Genomic DNA, 19,768 nt, shown 5'->3' with positions numbered 1-19,768 from the left:
AAATTATTAGGAAAAACTTGAACAAAAATGCAATGATAAGGATTTTGCTGTTATTATCAACAACAATCTTAAACCTTTTGAGCATTATATATCTACATCTGGAATATACTATGCCCACTTAATCCCCAAATTTCTTTGAAGACTGACACATTTGTAAGGGTACAGTGACAAGTCACAAGACCAATACCAAATATCAAAATTATACGAAAACAGCTTAAAACAACTGGATATACGAGTATATTTCCTTAAAACAGAGATTCAGTGGGGACTTCATTGAGATCTTTAATTTTTAAAGGAAATTTATGACATCAGAAATGACATTATATTTACACTAGAACAATTTTGATCATTGCGTAGTTACTGAACGGGACAAACTTTCTGCTGAGGCGAATGCAGTACATATCAAAACTTTTAAATTCATTTGGAAGAAACACCTTAACAAAATGTTATGATATCTGTTTATTAATTACTTGGTTTTGCCAGCTCTCTTTGGCTGTTTGAGTGTTTGCTTGTTTCCCTATTCTATCAGTTTTCATGCAAATATTGATCTATTTATTTTCTTGCTTATCTACCTATTTATCTATTTTTTGACCTATTCATCAATCTACATTTCAAATTCACTTACTTGCCCTTATTTTCATTTTTGCTAATTCCTTATTTACCTATTCATTTATCGATTTTTTCTGCATTCGTCCACGTTATGAACCAAAAAGTCTCCCCCTTGTCAACATGTTTTATCACTATAACTCTTTGTAATTGACCCACTGTTCTCCATTCGTCTCTTCTTTCCTAAAACCAGCTGTCAGTGACCCATTCTCTCAACGAGAAGGTTCGTCCAAGCTGAATAGAATCTCCTGGCACTAGCCAGAAGAAAATCTCTAACGTGTGATGAACTCGACAGAGTCCTTCCTTCATTACTGAACCAAAGGGGCTGCATCCTCTTACATAAACTCAAGAAGCCGCAATTCAAGAATAAAATATCAAAATGAAGACTAGCCTGCATAAAGGATTTGATAAAATACAGTACATACCACGTTCCACCCGAGTGCCCTCGGCAGAATGATTAGTCCGTGAACTAATTCGTTCTGTTTTGAAGGGTCGTGGTGGCGTGACGGTACGATCTTCGCCGTCTACGAAGCAAGCCGCTCTGGCGAGGGTTCGAATCCCAGTAGGAGAGTTTATTTCCAAATGTCAAAATGACACAAACACTATTTAATATTTCTTGATTGTTACATCCTCTGGCGTGATGGACCAGCAGAGTTACGTTCCTATGTACCAAGTACCAGTACCATAGTTATTCATGGTATCATAAAACTTGGCTGACATTAACGTTATAAACATAACTTGAAAAATTAACTTATTGGGTAAACGAAATAATGGGGTATTCTATCATTAACAACGAAAAACAAAACACGTACAGTTTCCTTATAAGCGTATTGTATTTTATTAATATTAGTATAATAGACGCTATGATTAATATAGCAGGGTTGGAATGGTGAAATTCCAGTGGTTAGTAGCTGTATCGTGGACTAGCACCCCACGGAACACCACTTGGAGAAGCATTGTTTTGAGCGTCATATATCTAACTAACAAGACACATGTCCCTATAAAGATGGGGACACGACAACCACAAATACCTTCGTGAGATTTACAAACCCGAAATGTCTTGTACCACTCCTTGCCCTTCCTCTTCATCTACTCTCCTCCACTCTCTCCTGACATCTCATTGGCTATTCCTAATGCAACCCAAATTCTGAATCAGAGATTTAATGGTTTCGTTTTTATTATGCTCAAAACTAAGGAAGAAATAATATAAATATTGTACGTATCGCGTTTGTATACAATATCAAAGTATCGCAATTTCATTGGTTCGTTTAGGATATTTGGTGACTTCATGTTCCAATAAGATACAGACATAAATAAAGTATCACAACAGAATTAAATAAGTCGAATTCATGCAAGTATTTCATCTTGCAGAACAGGGTTTTTGTGCATCGCTGAGTACTTTCTGTGTAGATGTCGTTGAGGAGGTAGAACCGGCGAACAAAATTCAAGGACACATTAAGAATTCCTGCTGAGTTGACAGTCATTTTTAAACGAGATAATTTTGCAACACAGAATTAGTCATTTACGCATCTGTATTTTGATGAAAATAGCGCACTAGGCAGAAGAAAATAATTAAGTAAGGGCACATTCGATGAAAAATGTGACCTAGAACATAATGTAAAAATCTAACACTGTGGCACATTTTAGATATTTGTTCGCAATTACCGAGCGATGCCTATCAGCTGACAAAGAATTAAAAGCTTTTAACCAACTTTATCCCTGTTTCCTATCCTTATTATCATGTTTTATTGCCTACTCTTTGTGTTACAAGATAATTGAATGAAATATTCAACCCCTTAGATGTCCAGCGTGCACACGCACTTACGCACGCATTTTAGCTACAGGATGTCAGATCATGACTTCTCCAGAAAACTACCGCGGGACCTCCCATTGTGTCTGACCTCATCCACGGTCAATCGGCCGAGCACGAAAGGACTTCGTTTGTCACAACGCCTCGAAACCCAATGTAGACTACAAACAAATCTACATTTGGCCTACTCCCCCTCACCGGGCTGATGTCATGAGTCAACCCCTTCCGTACCGGGTGGCACATTATCTTTCGTTCTTGTTGCCGCCAAGATATTTTATTCATCTCCAAGGCACCCTTTCGGTAGTAAAGGGTTTACAAGTTATCTAGACAAACCCTTTCAGTACCTGGTGGGCCTTTTTATTTTATTCTGGGTACCGTCAGGATATTCTGTTAATTTCCGTGGCATTCACGAGGCAGCGAAGAGGTTTGGAACGTAACTGGACTGTTCATGGCTCCCTGGGGGCCGGTTCTGGTGGCCTCGTGCACCATGGTCACGTGCTGAGACTTTCCAAAGATATTTCCTGTTTTTGTTTTGTATTCGTCTTCCTTTATCTCGTCACCGCTCCACCTCGCCAATTTCCCCTTCACTCTTCTTATTTTTTTTTATCATTTTTCCTTGACCTCTTACTCATTTCTTTTATCTCTTGTTCTATCCTTCCCACCGCTCTTACCCTCTCCCTCTCCTTCGGCCACTCCCTTTCTCCCTGCTCACCTCCAACACCACACCTTCAACCACCCTCTTGCTCAATTAGTCTTAATTTAATTCAATTTCTGTTTCTGTGGTGATAAATTTTTCTTTACCGGGTTTTAAGGTTCGCGGATACGGCACATCACATTGTTAAAAACTATTCAACAAATTTTGTCGCTCTCTCCAGACTATTCTGGCTAAAGTCATGTTATTTTATCAAACTGAGAGAGTGTTTTCATACTGAAGGGATCGAAATTATTTTAAGTCACTTCAACATGACGATGCGCTCCAGAGACGCTGGTCTAGAAGACGCTTGACAATGTAATTCGGCCCAAGGTGACGAAACAGTATTAAACGATTCCCACGTCACCGTATTGAAGGGTTAGTGGGTTAACTTACCACAGATACTTGTCCTCAAGAAAAAAAAAAGAAAAAAGAAAAACGAGAACTAAGGTTACCAAAGTGAACTGCATTATGCAACAGTTTATACATAAGCACGTTCTGTGTACGATTTCCATTAATCGAGAGACAACAATCACTTTGCTCCCAAAAGGGATGTCACGGAAACTAATCAAATAGACTGGCGGTAGACAGAATGAAAAGATAAAGTACTACTTGGGACTTTGAACTTAAGGATTAAAACTCTCTTATCCGTAATGGTAATCAAAACTGTTCGCTTTCAGTAACTTGACTTCAAACCCGAACTAGCTGTAAGCCCTTAAGGTAAAGTACTTCACATATCTTATTTTAGTTAACACTATACGATTATATTCAACTCAGATGCAGACTTGGGGTAAAGCGGACACACTAAATGTGCCTTCTTTGGACATTAAAACCTGATCCAACTTAAGCGCGTGTTGAGTGCATAATCTCCAGACATTATCCCCCGCGACAACTCTGGAAGCACGTCGTCACACATCGGATGGGCTCTTACGTTCACTCTCAGATTCCGTCGCTCGGGCTTTCATCAACACCTGGGTCTCCAGATTCGGTGTTCCTCTTAGTCTCACCTCCGACCGTGGGGGCCAGGTTGAGTCCAATGTGTGGACCAAATTGATGATCATTCTAGACATCCAGCGCATCAGAACTACAAGTTACCACCCGCAAGCTAATGGTACCGTGCAACGATTTCATCGTCAACAGAAATCTTCCTTAACAGCCTCAGCCCAACGTGACTGGTCGCAAGCCCTTCCTCTTACCCTTCTGGGCATACGTACGTCCTTCAAAGAAAACCTGCAACATTCTTCTGCCGAACTCGTCTACGGAACTACCCTCAAGCTACCTGGTCAACTCTTGGCCCCTTCCCCTGACTCTACTTCATGTCATCTTCAGGACTACACTGCAAAACTGACAGACAACATGCGTTCTCTTCAACCGGTGCAGCCTCGTATACCATCATTCAAGACTTTTGCTAGCCAAGTCAAGACCTTGACACCTGCACACACGTGTTCATCAGAATTGACACCGTGAAGAAACCACTACAACCTTACCAAAGCCCCTTCAAGGTACTACGCAGAACTAGGAAAACGATTACCATAGAGAAGAACGGTATGCCGGAATTCGTCAACATCGATTGTGTCAAGCCGGTCTATCTGCTCCGTGAGGACATGACCATACCTTACACCAAGGTAGCAGATACTTCACTTGCCACCAAGGCTCACATCCGGAAAGTTTCGTTTCTCCTACCTCGTCACTAGGTGGGAGAATACTCGTACCGTAGTCGTTTTCTTTATTAATATTGTCACCTTGCTAGAGCTTTGATTACAGAAATAGGGCCATATAACCATTATTAATACTGTGTTATGTCTCAGATATATATGTAAATGTGTATAAATATTAGCACTATTATTCTATAAAGTGTAAATCGCATCCTGTAAGCCTATTTATTTGTGGTGCTATAAAACGTATTCTATATGTCCTTCTTGCATAAAAAACTATGTTCCACCGCCAAGTCAGCGGTCTCGTTTGGGTATACCTCACATTATTTTTTTCTTAATAAATAGTTCAGAGAGAATTGGAGTTTAAATGATTCCTTTCTCTCACTGAAGTAAACTTTAACCACTTTGTAGTAGCCAAATACTACATACGTATGTACTAATCTGAAAGGCAGGTAACGCATCATGAGGTCTCCATTGATCCAGAGTCCACTTCATCCCGAATCTCCACTCCTCCAAACAAACTAAAATCACCTGACATTAACCAGAAAAAAAATTTAAACGTCATCGTACCACAGAAGCTAACTACCTATAGTGGAGACTGTCTACACATGTTACCAGGCAATTCCATTCAGCCAAAGATAGGACCCTGGCACTGACAGGTCTCTCTTGTATCATATCACACGTGTAAACCCTTCACCATATTCCATCTAACGTTCAATACTTAGGAGTCGCCATCAAACAATGACGATTTTGCTTTATCGGGACATTTAGCTCTTTACCTCTTGAGGCAACTTTCTCTGGCCGGATGTGGAGTGAACAAGTGTACCTTTGCCTTGTCTCGCAAAGGATTAAAAAGGATTACAAAGGCGGAGCATGCCGACAGGAGACCTTTTGGTCCATATCTAGGTCGGATGCGAAAAAATCATAATAATAAATCAATAAATAAAAACTATAATAATGTAAATAACAAATAAAAACATAAATAAATGCATAGGTATAGTTAAAGTTCGATAAGAGAGTCATTTCTAAACCTAACTTTTCGTCTGTCCTCTTAACTACCCTGACACACGGACACGCAACATTCTTGCACCAGGACGCACACGTGGGAAGTTAAGTTCTTGATCACCTTCGGCAGTCAGTTTCCTCATCCTCAACTCTTTCCGCTCGGCGACATGTAACCTCATTTGTCATGATGACCCCGTTCACCTGTTTTAATGATTTATGGGGAAGTCACCTTATTAATCGGGTAAAACTTTTATCAATATGAAATCACACCTGATTCTCATACTGTCCCAAGTCTGTTCATCGAAAGAATAAAATCGTTTGATGTAAACTACAACAGAATCTGCAAGGAACTTTAATGTGTCGAAAGAGCTTATCAATACTGTCTACCAGTAGGTCTCAGGCTTGTCTCACACGCATCGACCATTCGCCGCGCACCGTCCACGACACGACGTCGCGATCTCAAACAACCATAGGCTTCCATGGACGCTTTCACACGTCACGACCACGTGTGAAAGCGTCCACAGACACACATGATCACATGAGAGCACGATGTCGCGTCGCGGACGATGCACGGCGAAAGGTCGATACGTGTGAAACGAGCTTTTACCTTTCTGCTCACTTTGTCTCCACGCCCCTCCTTCTAATAGTATTTAGCCTTTGTCTTCATGTCATACTGTTCCTGTCACCAAATGAAAATAACAAAAATAATTCAAAGATTAATCGAAGAAATAGACATGTGGATCACGTTATTGTACGCTTCTATATAAAGAGAAATTCTTATTGTTTTGTGTTCATCCCTGTGGCAACTCTGATAGTGAAGGGAAGGACCGTCTCTGTGTTGATTTGCACAGTGTGCCGTTTTCCTTATTCCAAGCCTCCTTGACATAGGTGGGCAAAAAACAGAATTCTTTTCCATTAGGTCCTTTCATCGGCCTCGATTACTTTGTATTAGTTTCTTCTGGACATCGGATGACGTCAAAATTTCCCGTTTTTTTTTTTTTTTTTTTTTGAGAGAGAGAGAGAGAGAGAGAGAGAGAGAGAGAGAGAGAGAGAGAGAGAGAGAGAGAGAGAGAGAGAGAGAGAGAGAGAGAGAGAGGCTCATACGTAACACAGGTCATGATTTTGACAGTATGTCAATGGAGATTGTGTTAGGTTAATGCAATAGTTCCATAGTGTCACGTATCCCGGTGTCACATGGTTGTCTTTTTGTAATGATGGTCGAAAGTCGTTGGCTAGCACTCAGTCCCCCCCCCCCTTCCTTTCGGCCACCTGTCAGCTGTGTAGTTTGATACACAGGGTCAGGGGCGTTATTTTGTTAAGGCCTTGCTCTCAGGTCAAGTAGCTGTGGCCGTTAGCCTTTTTGCCAAGTTGTACTCTTTTATTACTTTGTGGTTATATTTCTTTCTCTGTAATTTATAATGTTTAATTTATAATGTAACCAGATTTCTTGCAACTGGTCCTTTTTGAATCTCAGATACCATTTGTCAAGACGTACGCTGCGTCGTACGGATGTATTTGAAATTTTATTTAAATGATGTTCGTATGGCAACAGTTATCAATTGTCGGCCGGACATGTGTGCTTCGCGCAATGTCAAGTTGCCACCTTTGTAGTTTTTCTTTCTTGTAACCCTTTCTACTTTCTTTGTGATTAGTATTAAGGTTTTTATTTTTGTTACGTGCATTTCTTGTGTGTGTAATTTTAAGTTTTGTAACTGGGTTAGGCTTGTTAGCTACCAGTTGAAGTAGGATAGGAAAACACTTCCTATTGACCTTTCGGCCTCTGGCTCCAGTGACCATCAGGTCAATTGGCGAGCCTATATAGAGAGGGTCAACCCGTTTCTCGTGGCTTTTTTCCATCTTCTTTCACCGAAGAGGAAGCTGCCGCCTTCCGTAAGTTTAAGGTAAACCCCTTTGTTTTAAGTGTTGCTCTGGTTAGCCTGTTTGTTGTACTACAGTGCTACGCGTGGTGACCAGACGTTTTATCTTAAACTTAGGTTTAGCAATAAGTAAATGCACGGAGTTTTTAATCCGCTTTTCGAAATATTTAGATTTGTATTTTCCTTTTACTGTACCATTGATTTGCATATTTTCATCTTTCATAATTCCGTTTCCGTTGTTTAAATAGGCCAAAAATTGTTAAATTTATAGTTTATTGTTAAATTTATAGTTTAATAAAGTGTATGAATGTTTCTTTTTAACTTTTTCTGTCACCCTACTACGCCGGACCTGGCAAATAACCTAATTGTTTTGAAGTAGTACATCTGTCACGACCTTGTCCGTAGATATTCAATCTCTCCTTTTAATACGCCAAGGTCGTATTATTGACAATAGTATGGGAAGGTACTCTTTAAGAAAGAATTTCATTCTTGCCAAAGAAAGAAACATTCAAATGTCAGAGGGTACTTACCAGCAAAGCAAGGACCACGCGCCATTTTCTAGTGTACTGAACGTTCTGTAAGTGAATAAATATATTTCAGTTATAGGCATACAGTTACACAGAGGTAAATATATAATGCATCAAATGAATACACATACACAACACACACACACACACACACACACACACAAATATATAGATGACACAGAAATGGCAGAAGTTATGATCAGACATTTCAGGTCTGTTTTTACAATTGAGAGCTCATAATTTCGGGAAGATGGACAACAAGAAAGGTCACCCAAAATGAAAGAAATAAAGGTAACACAAAAAGAAATAAGAGACCAAATAAAAAACCTAGATGTCAGGAAATCGCATGGACCGGATGGAATTGCAAATTGGTTACTGAAAGAGTGTATAGACGAACTGACAGACAAATTATACAAGATAATAGACTTCTCACTCAAAGAGGGAAAGGTACCACAAGACTGGAAAGATGCAAACATAGTACCAATATATAAAGGAGGAAATAGGGAAGATCCTACAAACTTCAGACCACTATCCCATTCCCCTCTCCCACCCATTCCATCCCCTACATACTCCACTCCCCTCTGCCCTCTTCCCTCCCTCTTATCTTGGCACCTCCTGGATGATGGGTCATTCCTGCATCTTGTCCACTGCCCTGGGTCAGAAGCTGATGACTATTCTATTTAATCCTTTCTTCCTCTTTTACAAAAAAAAAAAAAAAATGCTGTCAGTTATCATGATTACTTGTACCACATAGTATTTGTCTTTTGCTTTTGTTGGTTTAGTGAGCACAGTATGTGAGGAAAAGGATTTGTGAGGCACATGCGTCTCTTCAGTTTTCCCGTTTTTGTTGTTGACATGGTTCGTCGAAGATTTGTTGTAAGTATTCAACTGAGCATCCATAGTTTACATAAATCTAAATACATCTTAAAAACAGGATTTTTTAGTATATATGTTTGAAGTATCGTCTAATATTTAACTTCTGTCTGAAGTTATTTGAGTTTTGATTTTTTAAACTAAGTTTCTTCAAGAACCTGATATTAGATTTATATTATACACCGACCAATGCAATTGTGTACAACGTGATGGCATGCTGGGTGCAGCAACTGATAATTACCAATACTTAACTACTGTCTGAAGTAATTTGAGTTTTGATTTTTTAAACTAAGTTTCTTCAAGAACCTGATATTAGATTTATATTATACACCGACCAATGCAATTGTGTACAACGTGATGGCATGCTGGGTGCAGCGACTGAAAATTACTTTTTCTTTTGGAAATGGCGAAGTAAAGACACATGACGTGAAAGTATGTGTCTAATTGCTTTACAAAAGCATCAGCAACGAAACATCGTTGCAACAAAAAAAGAGTAATTAGGTGATAGTGATAATTTGGCTGGCGGTTGTGATGATGGTGGTGGTGGTGGCGATGATGATGGTGGTACTGATGGTGCCAAAAATAGCCACTAAATACATGGATGTAAGTTCACACATTTTCCTGGAGAGGAAACCGAGCAAGTGTATGTTCACACAGGCCAAGTCAGAGATAAGTGGCCTGTGTGAACATGTACTTGCTCACTTTCCTTTCCAGTACAAGTGCCTTGCACACTTGACTTGCCTGTCAACTTACCCCGTGTACACGAGGCTTTAGTGCACAGAATACTGACCAAGCCAGAACGTACCAGATGCATGACTTCATTCATCACCACACATAGGAAAGAAAGAAAAAAATCTAAAGAGTACAAAATCTTAAACAAGTTTAAATAAAAAGCTTGACATTCATTGGGCCTGTAGCACAAATGTAGGACGCACCAGAGTCAAGAGGGAGAACTGCCTCGACATGCGACCGTTATAAGCTGAGAAAGACACGCTGCGCTTCCTTTCCCGCTCTTTCTCTCCGACGGTCAGAAAATTCTCGTCCTCTTTCGTCAAGGAAATCGCCGACGGGACCACCTTGAACCGACGCCTCTCTTCCACGTTGTCTTCCTCATGTTCCTTCGAAGAAGAGGAGGAGCTGTCTGCATCTCCCCATCTGTCGAGGGCGGCGTTGTAGGTCTCCATCTCAGATGCTCAAGGAAGATGCGAACGACGTCGTCGACGGGTTTGAATTTGAAAATGGCGGGAATCGAATCACGAAAGCGCGAACCCTAAAAATTACCATATGAAGGTCATCATAATATTAACAATAGATTGGCGTAAGTAAAAGTTTTTTCACCACATTTGTGAAAAAAATTATTAAATTTTGCGCACCAATCTAGGCAAATGAGTGATGGATATATGAAGCGACTGGACGTTATTAAAGAAAATTTCAGAATGTTAGTGCCAATTGTTTACGTCTAGCTATTGCATAGCAATCTCATTCATCTATAAGAGTGCCTTATCCTCGATAAAAGATCACACCCGGAAACACAATGAGCAAGAACATTCATAATTTCATTATAGTTCTCCTTTTTTCCCTGGTTGCAGTTTCGTAATCTTCCCTTCCTCCTTATTGATCCCGACTAACGAACCATGCAAGTTCAAACTAAATGTAAAACATTTTAAATCAAACACAAACGCCATCCAATCAAATGCCAATAAGCACGCCACTTAGATCTGAAGATGAAAAATATATGATCAATTCTATATGGCATCAAAATATGACGGCGTGATATTGTTTCCACAACTTCAGATAAAAAATATTTCGTCTCTTCTAGATTCAAACTGATGGATGGCAATCATGGCTTGTAACATTCCAAACTTCTCTATCAATACCTCAATATGTCTAGAATTTGTATTAATCTAAATAGTTCATTCTTACACAATATACGAGTATATGAAAATGCTACTTTACATTTGGCAATTGAAAAGCAAAGCATTGTAACTAAATTCGCCTCAACTTGTACGAATCCAAAACTAACGGAAATATGTTCATTGTGAACCCATGATTTAGTTTAACATCAGTCGATCTTAATTAGCTGAAAAGATTAAGACTATCTCAGTTAATTCGGTTTCCGTGTGATGCACTTAACAGATTTTGTTCTGACGATAGCCTAGTGATTATATTTAGCTGAACTTGGGATCCCCTAATGACGGGACGTATGCTAAGTCACGTGGTTAAAGTAATCATTTAGTGAAGAATGACTACTCTTCTGTTAACAAATACCAGACGCTTACGAAGGGACCTACACATTGTTATTTCTACTGCGGTTTTCTAAAACTTAGAAATCTCCAGTTATTGAAAAAAAATCTTTCGAAAAAAAAACTACAATAATTTAGTGAGTTTCAGGTATCAGGAAATGTCTAAATTAAAAATATATATATTTCGAATATTGTAGACTTTTGAAATAATGTGAGTGTAAGGTAAACGTCACTCCACTACTGTAATGTCATCCTTGGTAATCAGAACTAAACTTATTTTCTCAGTTTAACAAAAAACGCAAGACACACTTTGATACAGACAAGTCCTCTGTAGTCGTATATAACAGCCATATTTCAATTGATACTTTTATGATCAGAAGCCAATTCTCTGATTGAAATCATCTGACGACAAAAGCACCGAACCGCAAAACACCGATATAAATGAATTCATGGATATGACTACAGAAAGAAAAAGATAAAAAATAAATAACTTTTGCCTTGTCTTCACAAACGAACTTTGCCGATGTACGAGTTTTGCCTTGTCAACATGAAACTAATTTATTCTACTTATGTATCTATACTTTATCCGAATCAGATGATTTCAACGCAACAACTGCAAACAATCCATAGATAAGATTGCATTGACAACAAATGAAGTCGACGAAATGATCACGGATATAGCCACTCACGGAACCTCGCACCTCGTTCTTTTGTTTATTAACTTCAAAAGTGGACATTAATCGATGCGATGACGTGGGTCGTCTAAACGCTAACATACGTGTGTACAAGCGCGCACACACATGCACAAGTGCACATACACATGCACACATATGTACATACATGTGTAGTACACATACATACAAGTACATGCCCACATATGTATATGCATACATATGTACATGTACATATGTGTACATGCATACACACGCACGTATTATACACACGCGCGTGCGCATACACACACGTATACACACACACACGCACACGCATACACGCACACAAGTGCACATACACATGTGCACACGCACACACACACACACACACACACACACACACACACACACACACACACACACACACACACACACACACACACACACTCGGTGGCGCGGTTGGTAGAGTCTCCGACTGTCACTACGGTGGTCCGGGTTCGAATTCTACCCAGGGCTGAAATAAATTCAGTATCGCTGCGCTTCGAGTCGTTACTCCAACTCTCGTGAGCGGGGAGTTGTGTGTGCGTGTGCGTGTAAGGTCACAGCATTACCCATAGATCGGTCATACGAGCTCTGAGCTCCCTTCCGGGAGGGAAATAGCTGTCGATCACGAGTCCAGCACGTAATCCAAAGACCAAGGTGAATACACACATACACATATATATATATATATATATATATATATATATATATATATATATATATATATATATATACATGCGCACGCACGCACACACACACACACACACACACGTACATGTGGTATGCTGACATGGCGGCCAGCGTCTTAATTTCTCCTGCGAAAGGTCCGAGACCGTGCCCTGTTCAGGGGTTGGAAGATTTCATAATATTGCAAGTCATTACTGCCTCCCTTTGGCAAGGGAATGATGTTCGTTTTGGTGTGTGTGTGTGTGCACTGTCCGTTTGTGTGTGTGTATGTGTGTGCATGCTTGTGTGTGTGTGTGTGTGTGTGTATGTATGTGTGTGTGTGTGTGTGTGTGTGTGTGTGTGTGTGTGTGTGTGTGTGTGTGTGTGTGTGTGTGTGTGTGTGTGTGTGTGTGCGTGTGTGTGTTTGTTTGTGTGTGTGTGTGTGTGATTCACCATGGTCTCAGATCACATGTTGGACTCGTGATCGACAACTATTTCCCTCCCGTAAGAGAACTCAGACCTCATATATGACCGATCTATGGGTAATGCTGTGACCTTACACGCACTCCCCCCAAATCCCCGCCCACGAGAGTTGGAGTAACAACTCGCACCGCAGCGATACTGAAATTATTTCAGCCCTAGGCGGGATTATGTGTGTGTGTGCGCGCGCGTGTGTGTGCAGGATCTAGACACTGGCCACGATTTGGTCTCCAAACGAGTTCTAGGCTCTCATCCGAAAGGGTAACAGGTATCAAAACATCGCAGTGAGGGGGAAATACACACATACACACACACACACATACACACACACACACACGCACACACACACACGTGCATACAAGTAATAGTAGAGGTTGGGCTGCTAACTCAGCCCCGAGAACGGTTCTCGCTCAGAGCATGAAAAACATCTCAACTTAGCAAGCTGTTACTGTCTCCCTTGGGCAAGGATTTGTTGTTTGTGCGCCAGGTCACAGTATTGCCCATAGATCGAGCCTCATGAGCAATGAGAATTTCATCCGGGAGGGTGATCTCTGTCAATCACAAGTCCATCACGTGATCAAGGACCATGGTGACTCACACGTATATATTCATTTCATCCCTTTTCGCTGGGCATAAGGTTCCTTTCGTCTGAATAAAATCGCCTGTCGACAGCAACAAGAATAAGAGTAAAGGTGATGGACAATGAACGGTATAAATAACGAGGCTGTGGAACAGTCCCGCCCACCACAACAACGCTCAGCTATTTTGATTCGAGTCTTTGTGAATTGACAACACCCATGACTAATGTAGTGGGGTTTCGTCGATTGATATGCCCTCTTAGCCCATATCCGCTCCGTCAACTGAATGAAATCTCTGCCCTTGGATAGATTAAAATTTTGTAATATACATACATACATATTACCGATTTCCTTAGTGGTTACCAGCAAAATTTGTGGATCACGTGTTGTTTATAGTGATCTTTCTGCATATATATGTATATGTATATATATGTATGTGTATATATATATATATATATATATTTATGTATATAAATATATATATACAAATATGTAGATATATGTATATATATATATACGTGTTGGTATTAATGGTAGGTACGAGGTAATGGTAATTTGTGGGTAGCAAATTGGTGTACTGATAATTTCAGTTCTAATTTTACGTACAACTATATATATATATATATATATATATATATATATATATATATAATTATGCATATGTATGTATGTCTGTATGCATGTATGTACACAGATACATACAGTATGTTCAATATGATGCATGATAATGATTATATTTTAATAGTTTTGTATACACGATACATCAGCGATATCTCTTTGCTGAGGGAGTTACTTGCTAGCGCTTTGAAAACCGGTTGTATCGAACGAAAAGACACACCTTTACCACAAACAAATTCTGTGCTGCACCTTTCCTTGTGTGAAACTCGTAATTATTTCATAGACACTCCAAATGACCACGGAATATTGGGGGGAATTTAAAACTGGACGTGTTGATATATCCAATGACTCGTCAAAAACACTTCACACATATTTTCGTATTCGTCGAACTCACAAAGTTGTTCTCTCAAAAATATTTTCGAAAGAAAACACTCGTTCTTTTGAGCACTGGTAAGTTTTTCTTTTCCTATTTCATCAAATCATTCCGTTAGGATGTTTTCAGTGATTGCACACACACACACACAAACACTTGAAGGCTCACACATATAACTTGTCTGTGTAGCAAGTCGCTCTTCGCTAGACTGAGAGTTCCAGCCACTCTGGGCCCGGACGTGTAGCAGATTATTCTCACATACCAAAGAACAATTATTTACAATTTAACTTAAAATTTTCACACTAAAATGAATTCTATCAACACAATGATTAAAGAGAAATCTAAAGGATAATAAAAATGCTTGAGAAGCAAAGATGGGCAGGTGAATGTCCTCTACGAATAATAATAATCCCCGGGTCGTACCCGACTTGCAAGACGACAGTTGCAGTTTGGCGCCATTTCCGAAAGTCGACTTGCTTTCATTTTTCTTTTCGATTGATATTTACTCTGCAGGTCCAAAGGTTGCAGTACGCCAATCTTTTACAAGCGGCTTTGATTATCTTTAATATTATATCTACAGTCTACAACTATAACGGGTATTGTATATATTTCGTTTAGTGGGATCCCTTACTCTCTCAAAACTTGTTCAGCAGTGTTTGAATGCCTGTTTGAACTCTTAAAACTGATCTGAATATGGACATCGAATAAACATTTTTATCAAAGTGGTTTTATTTAAGAAACAGAGAAAAAGGTCACGGTTGATATGTAGATAGAGTTTAATGAAAACGGGACATGTTTAAGAGCAGTGTGTGCTGGGTGCTCAGAATTTCTCTTCCAACCTTGACCATTCATCGAACACTTGAAGAAAAAAAAGAAAAATGTTGCCCCAAACTGGTTTCTTGGGTACCATAGACTAAAGTGCACACTGGACAAGGGAGTGGACCTTTCGGGCCTCGAATTAACTACTGGAAGAAAAGTACAACATTTAAGAGTAATTTGTTTTCTCCATATGATTTTTCATATATTTCCTAACAGAGAAAATATTGTGTTTCAAGTTACAGAACTATTATTTACAAAATTATACAAACATTCTGTTCTTGTTTCTGAGGTTTTATGCAAATTTAGAATAAATTATACATTATGGCTTCAAGCCACATTTCTTATTCTTCTTAATTAATTCATATCTACAGAATTACCATAGATTTCCCATAAAATCGAAAAAGAAAATACTAACACTTTTTCCGTAAATTTTTAAAACAATTATCATTACTTGTTTATTATCTATCATAATCTGTTTATTCATCTTATTTACTTATTTATTCATTTCTCTATCTATTTTTATTTATTTATTTATTTATCTATTTATTTATTTTTTATTTTCTATTTATCTTTATTCCACATCCGACCTAGTTATGGACCAAAAGGTCTCCTGTCTGTATGCTTTTCCTTTGTAATCCTTTCTGTACTCTGTATTTCTTTATTCATTCTTCCTATTTTCCTCACGGAATAAGTACTGTATTTAAAACGAAAGTAATTAGGAGGTCTTGCAACGATGACTCCATTTTAATCGAAATGTGACCCCTCAGCTAAATCGGGATTTGACCCCTTCCGTACCCGGTGGCACTTTTCCTTCGGCTCAAAATGTCTTTAGATGATTTAATTAACCCCGTGATACCTTGTCGATAACGAAAGGGCTAAGTACGCCTAGCCTTAATCAACCTCTTTGGTGCTAATTAATACTCTGACTAGGATTAGGTTATTTTTTATATATGTGGTTTCCATTGGATGGAAAAAATAACACTTAATTTTTTAAAGGGACAAGTTCTTACTAGAGATATTAATCTAGCTAACAGCAAACTTTTTTTTCGGCTTGGGCTACCCTCATGGCTTACCAAATAAGAACAGTAAGTGTGTGTGTGTGTGTGTGTGTGTGTGTGTGTGTGTGTGTGTGTGTGTGTGTGTGTGTGTGTGTACCTAGTTGTTTTACCTAGTTGTATCTTACGGGAAGGGGAGCTACGCTCGTGGTGTCCCGTCTTTGTATCTAGCAGTATCTAGTTTGTTCTTAAATTCATGTATGGTTTTTGCACACACTATTGTTTCGTCCAATTTGTTCCAGACATCCACTACTCTGTGTGGAAAGCTGTTCTTTTTCAGGTCCCTTCTGTAACTGTTCTTTTTGAGTTCCTTTTCATGTCCTCTTGTATTTCTCTTATCCCAATTTGGTAAGTCTTCTCTATCAAGGACATCAATGCCTCTCATGATTCTATAGATGGTCAATAGGTCACCTCTTTCTCTTCTTTGTTCCAGAGTCGGTAATTCCAACTTTGACAATCTCTCCTCATATGATAGTTTTGGAAAAGTTGGGGCCATCTTCGTAATTACTCTTTGGATTCTTTAATTTTTTTTTATGTTCTTTTTAGTACCGGGTGTCCATAGTGTCGCTGCATACTCCAGTCTCGGCTTTATCAGTATGACTAGTATTTTCTTCATTTATTCGTCCAAGTAGGTAAAGGCCACCTTTATTGATCTTAGTAAGTTGTGTGAGTGTGTGTGTGTGTGTGTGTGTGTGTGTGTTCACCTCGGATCTGCTGCAGTCTCTGTCGAGACAGCCAGACACCACCCTACAGCAGTGAGCTCAGAGCTCATTATTTGCCGATCTCTGGGTAGGTCTGAGACCACTCACACACCACACACCGGGACAGCAAGGTCACAACTCCTTGACTAACGTCCCGTACCTACTCACTGCTAGGTGAACAGGGGTTACACGTGAAAGGAGACAAACCCAACTTATCACCGCCCGGCCGGGGAATCGAACCCCGGTTCTCTGGCTTGTGAGGCCAGTGCTTTACCAATCCGCCACCGAGCCGTGTGTGTGTGTGTGTGTGTGTGTGTGTGTGTGTGTGTGTGTGTGTGTGTGTGTGTGTGTGTGTGTGTGTGTGTGTGTGTGTGTGTGTGTGTGTATGTGTGTGGTATATTCATAACACACCCATACTGCAGCAACAATCAAACGAGTTGAAAGCCTTGGAGATCAGACGACATTTCTCTCTCACATCTAGTCCAAACGTCCGAGGAACAAAACCCACAGTGAGATCAGACGGACTGGAAGTTGTCCGTCGAGTTTCACAGCAGCGGTTTGATCAAGTCTAATGCAATGCATATTAAGGAACCCATGATCAACAACTATTTATTAATACTATACATGACATTTTGTTTGTATTAACTGTCAAGTTGATGTCAAATATTCCTAGAAAGAAATCTAGAATTTTTTTGTTTGATATCGAACGCAAAGAGAAGGCCATGTTTACCAAAATATAAAAATGTTAACAGAAGTATTGCTAATATTGAAATCATCTTGGTAATATTGACCGTATTAGGTGTAAAAAATGTATTTTCTACATATTTTTCCGTATTTTCTAACAGAGAAAGTTCTGTGTTGCAAATTACAGTATTTTCATTCGTAAAATTATGTACATCATTTTCCTCCTATCCTTTTCGTGAGGTAAGATGGAAAGTTACAATAAGTTATACAATAAGGTATTGCACCACGTATGTTTTTGGACTTAAAACAATATTTTCACTGATTTAAAATAATATGATAGATTTACAAAACATCATATGTTTTACAAAAAAAAATAAAAAAGTCGCTGGACACATTTCATCGACATTTTTTCATAAATTTAAGAATTATTCTGTACTGTATAAACATTAATTTTTTATAACTTTTCTGTAATTTCTAAGAAAGTATTTCACGGAACAGCATTTTCATTGGTAAAATTATACATGTCATATTCTTTTTTGTACTTGTGTGTTAGATTGTATAAGATGATATATATTTTCCAATGGTCTATGTGTTTCATTATATCTACGGAAGCACCTTGAATTCTAAAGAAAGTTCCTGTAAAAAAATCTACTCGTTTTTTTCTGTAATTTTACGTATTATCTTTTACAATGTATCGTGTATCATGGAAAAATATGTAACTTTCAATTAATATTGAAAACAGTGGAGAAGTCAGGGTTTTCCGTAATAACAGCAGCAAGAGATTGCGAGCCCTGTGGGCCCATTTTGATCACTTGCTCCTTGGGAGGTTCTTTAGTTATATGGAACTGCATGAACATTTATTTGTCGATGACTTCTTTCTTAAAGGAGTGTTGGTTATTTGTACAAAACTTATACAAATATGATGGTTATAGAACATATCTGTGGACTCGGCATCTCAACAAAAGAATAGTTAAAGAAAGAAAGAGGCAATATCTCTATGTATTTACTGTGTGTGTGTGTGTGTGTGTGTGTGTGTGTGTGTGTGTGTGTGTGTGTGTGTGTGTGTGTGTGTGTGTGTGTGTGTGTGTGTGTGTGTGCCTGTGTGTGTGTGTGCCTGTGTGTGTGTGTGTGTGCCTGTGTGTGTGTGTGTGCCTGTGTGTGTGTGTGTGTGTGTGTGTGTGTGTGTGCCTGTGTGTGTGTGTGTGTGCCTGTGTGTGTGTGTGTGTGTGTGTACCTGTGTGTGTGTATGTGTGTGTGTGTGTACGTGTGTGTGTGTGTGTGTGTGTGTGTGTGTGTGTGTGTGTGTGTGTGTGTGTGTGTGTGCCTGTGTGTGTGTGTGTGCCTGTGTGTGTGTGTGCCTGTGTGTGTGTGTGTGTGTGTGTGTGTGTGTGTGTGTGTGTGTGTGTGTGTGTGTGTGTGTGTGTGTGTGTGTGTGTGTGTGTGTGTGTGTGTGTGTGTGTGTGTGTGTGTACGTGTGTGCGCACGTGTGTGCGCGCGCGTGTTCACCTATGGCTGAGAACTTGATATAAAATTTGCATTGCCCCGTAATGTTACTAATCCTATAGTTTCAATGTAACTCAAGCATCACATTTTCCTTTGAATAAGTGCAGACGTAATTGCGGAGAAGACTGCATCTGCTGATACACTCTTCTTGGTACTGAACTCCAAATGTCTCACAAGAGTTTCCATCTTCTATTTCTAGGAATTCCACACCATCTGCACCTTTTTTATCTATTCCTATAAGTACGCGCGGGACATGAGTGGGGCCAGCAAAGTAGCTCTTTGTTTGTTTTTATCAAGAATTCTTTCCAG

The 19,768-nt window shown here is 39.3% G+C and overlaps 1 protein-coding gene across 2 annotated transcripts in view; it reads right to left on the bottom strand.

The window, feature by feature from the left end:
* Positions 1–19,768, bottom strand: part of LOC143036777 (venom phosphodiesterase 2-like) — a 103,125-nt gene that overhangs the window by 49,399 nt on the left and 33,958 nt on the right. The window contains exons 1-3 of one of the 2 annotated variants that reach the window (XM_076204511.1): positions 14,866–14,935; positions 9,980–10,314; positions 8,175–8,219 (exon numbers count right to left, since the gene is read on the bottom strand). In XM_076204511.1, the coding sequence (XP_076060626.1) occupies positions 8,175–8,219; positions 9,980–10,228 (294 nt within the window). In that variant the 5' untranslated portion in view covers positions 10,229–10,314; positions 14,866–14,935. Of the gene's footprint in view, positions 1–8,174; positions 8,220–9,979; positions 10,315–14,865; positions 14,936–19,768 lie in introns of those variants that run through there. The other variant, XM_076204512.1, reaches the window with a different exon arrangement.

The sequence above is a fragment of the Oratosquilla oratoria genome, chromosome 21 (assembly GCF_046742065.1).
Source record: "Oratosquilla oratoria isolate Oo_2021 chromosome 21, ASM4674206v1, whole genome shotgun sequence".
NCBI lineage: Eukaryota > Metazoa > Arthropoda > Malacostraca > Stomatopoda > Squillidae > Oratosquilla > Oratosquilla oratoria.
Note: the sequence above shows the minus strand (reverse complement) of the source record. Positions and strands in the feature narration are given on the sequence as shown.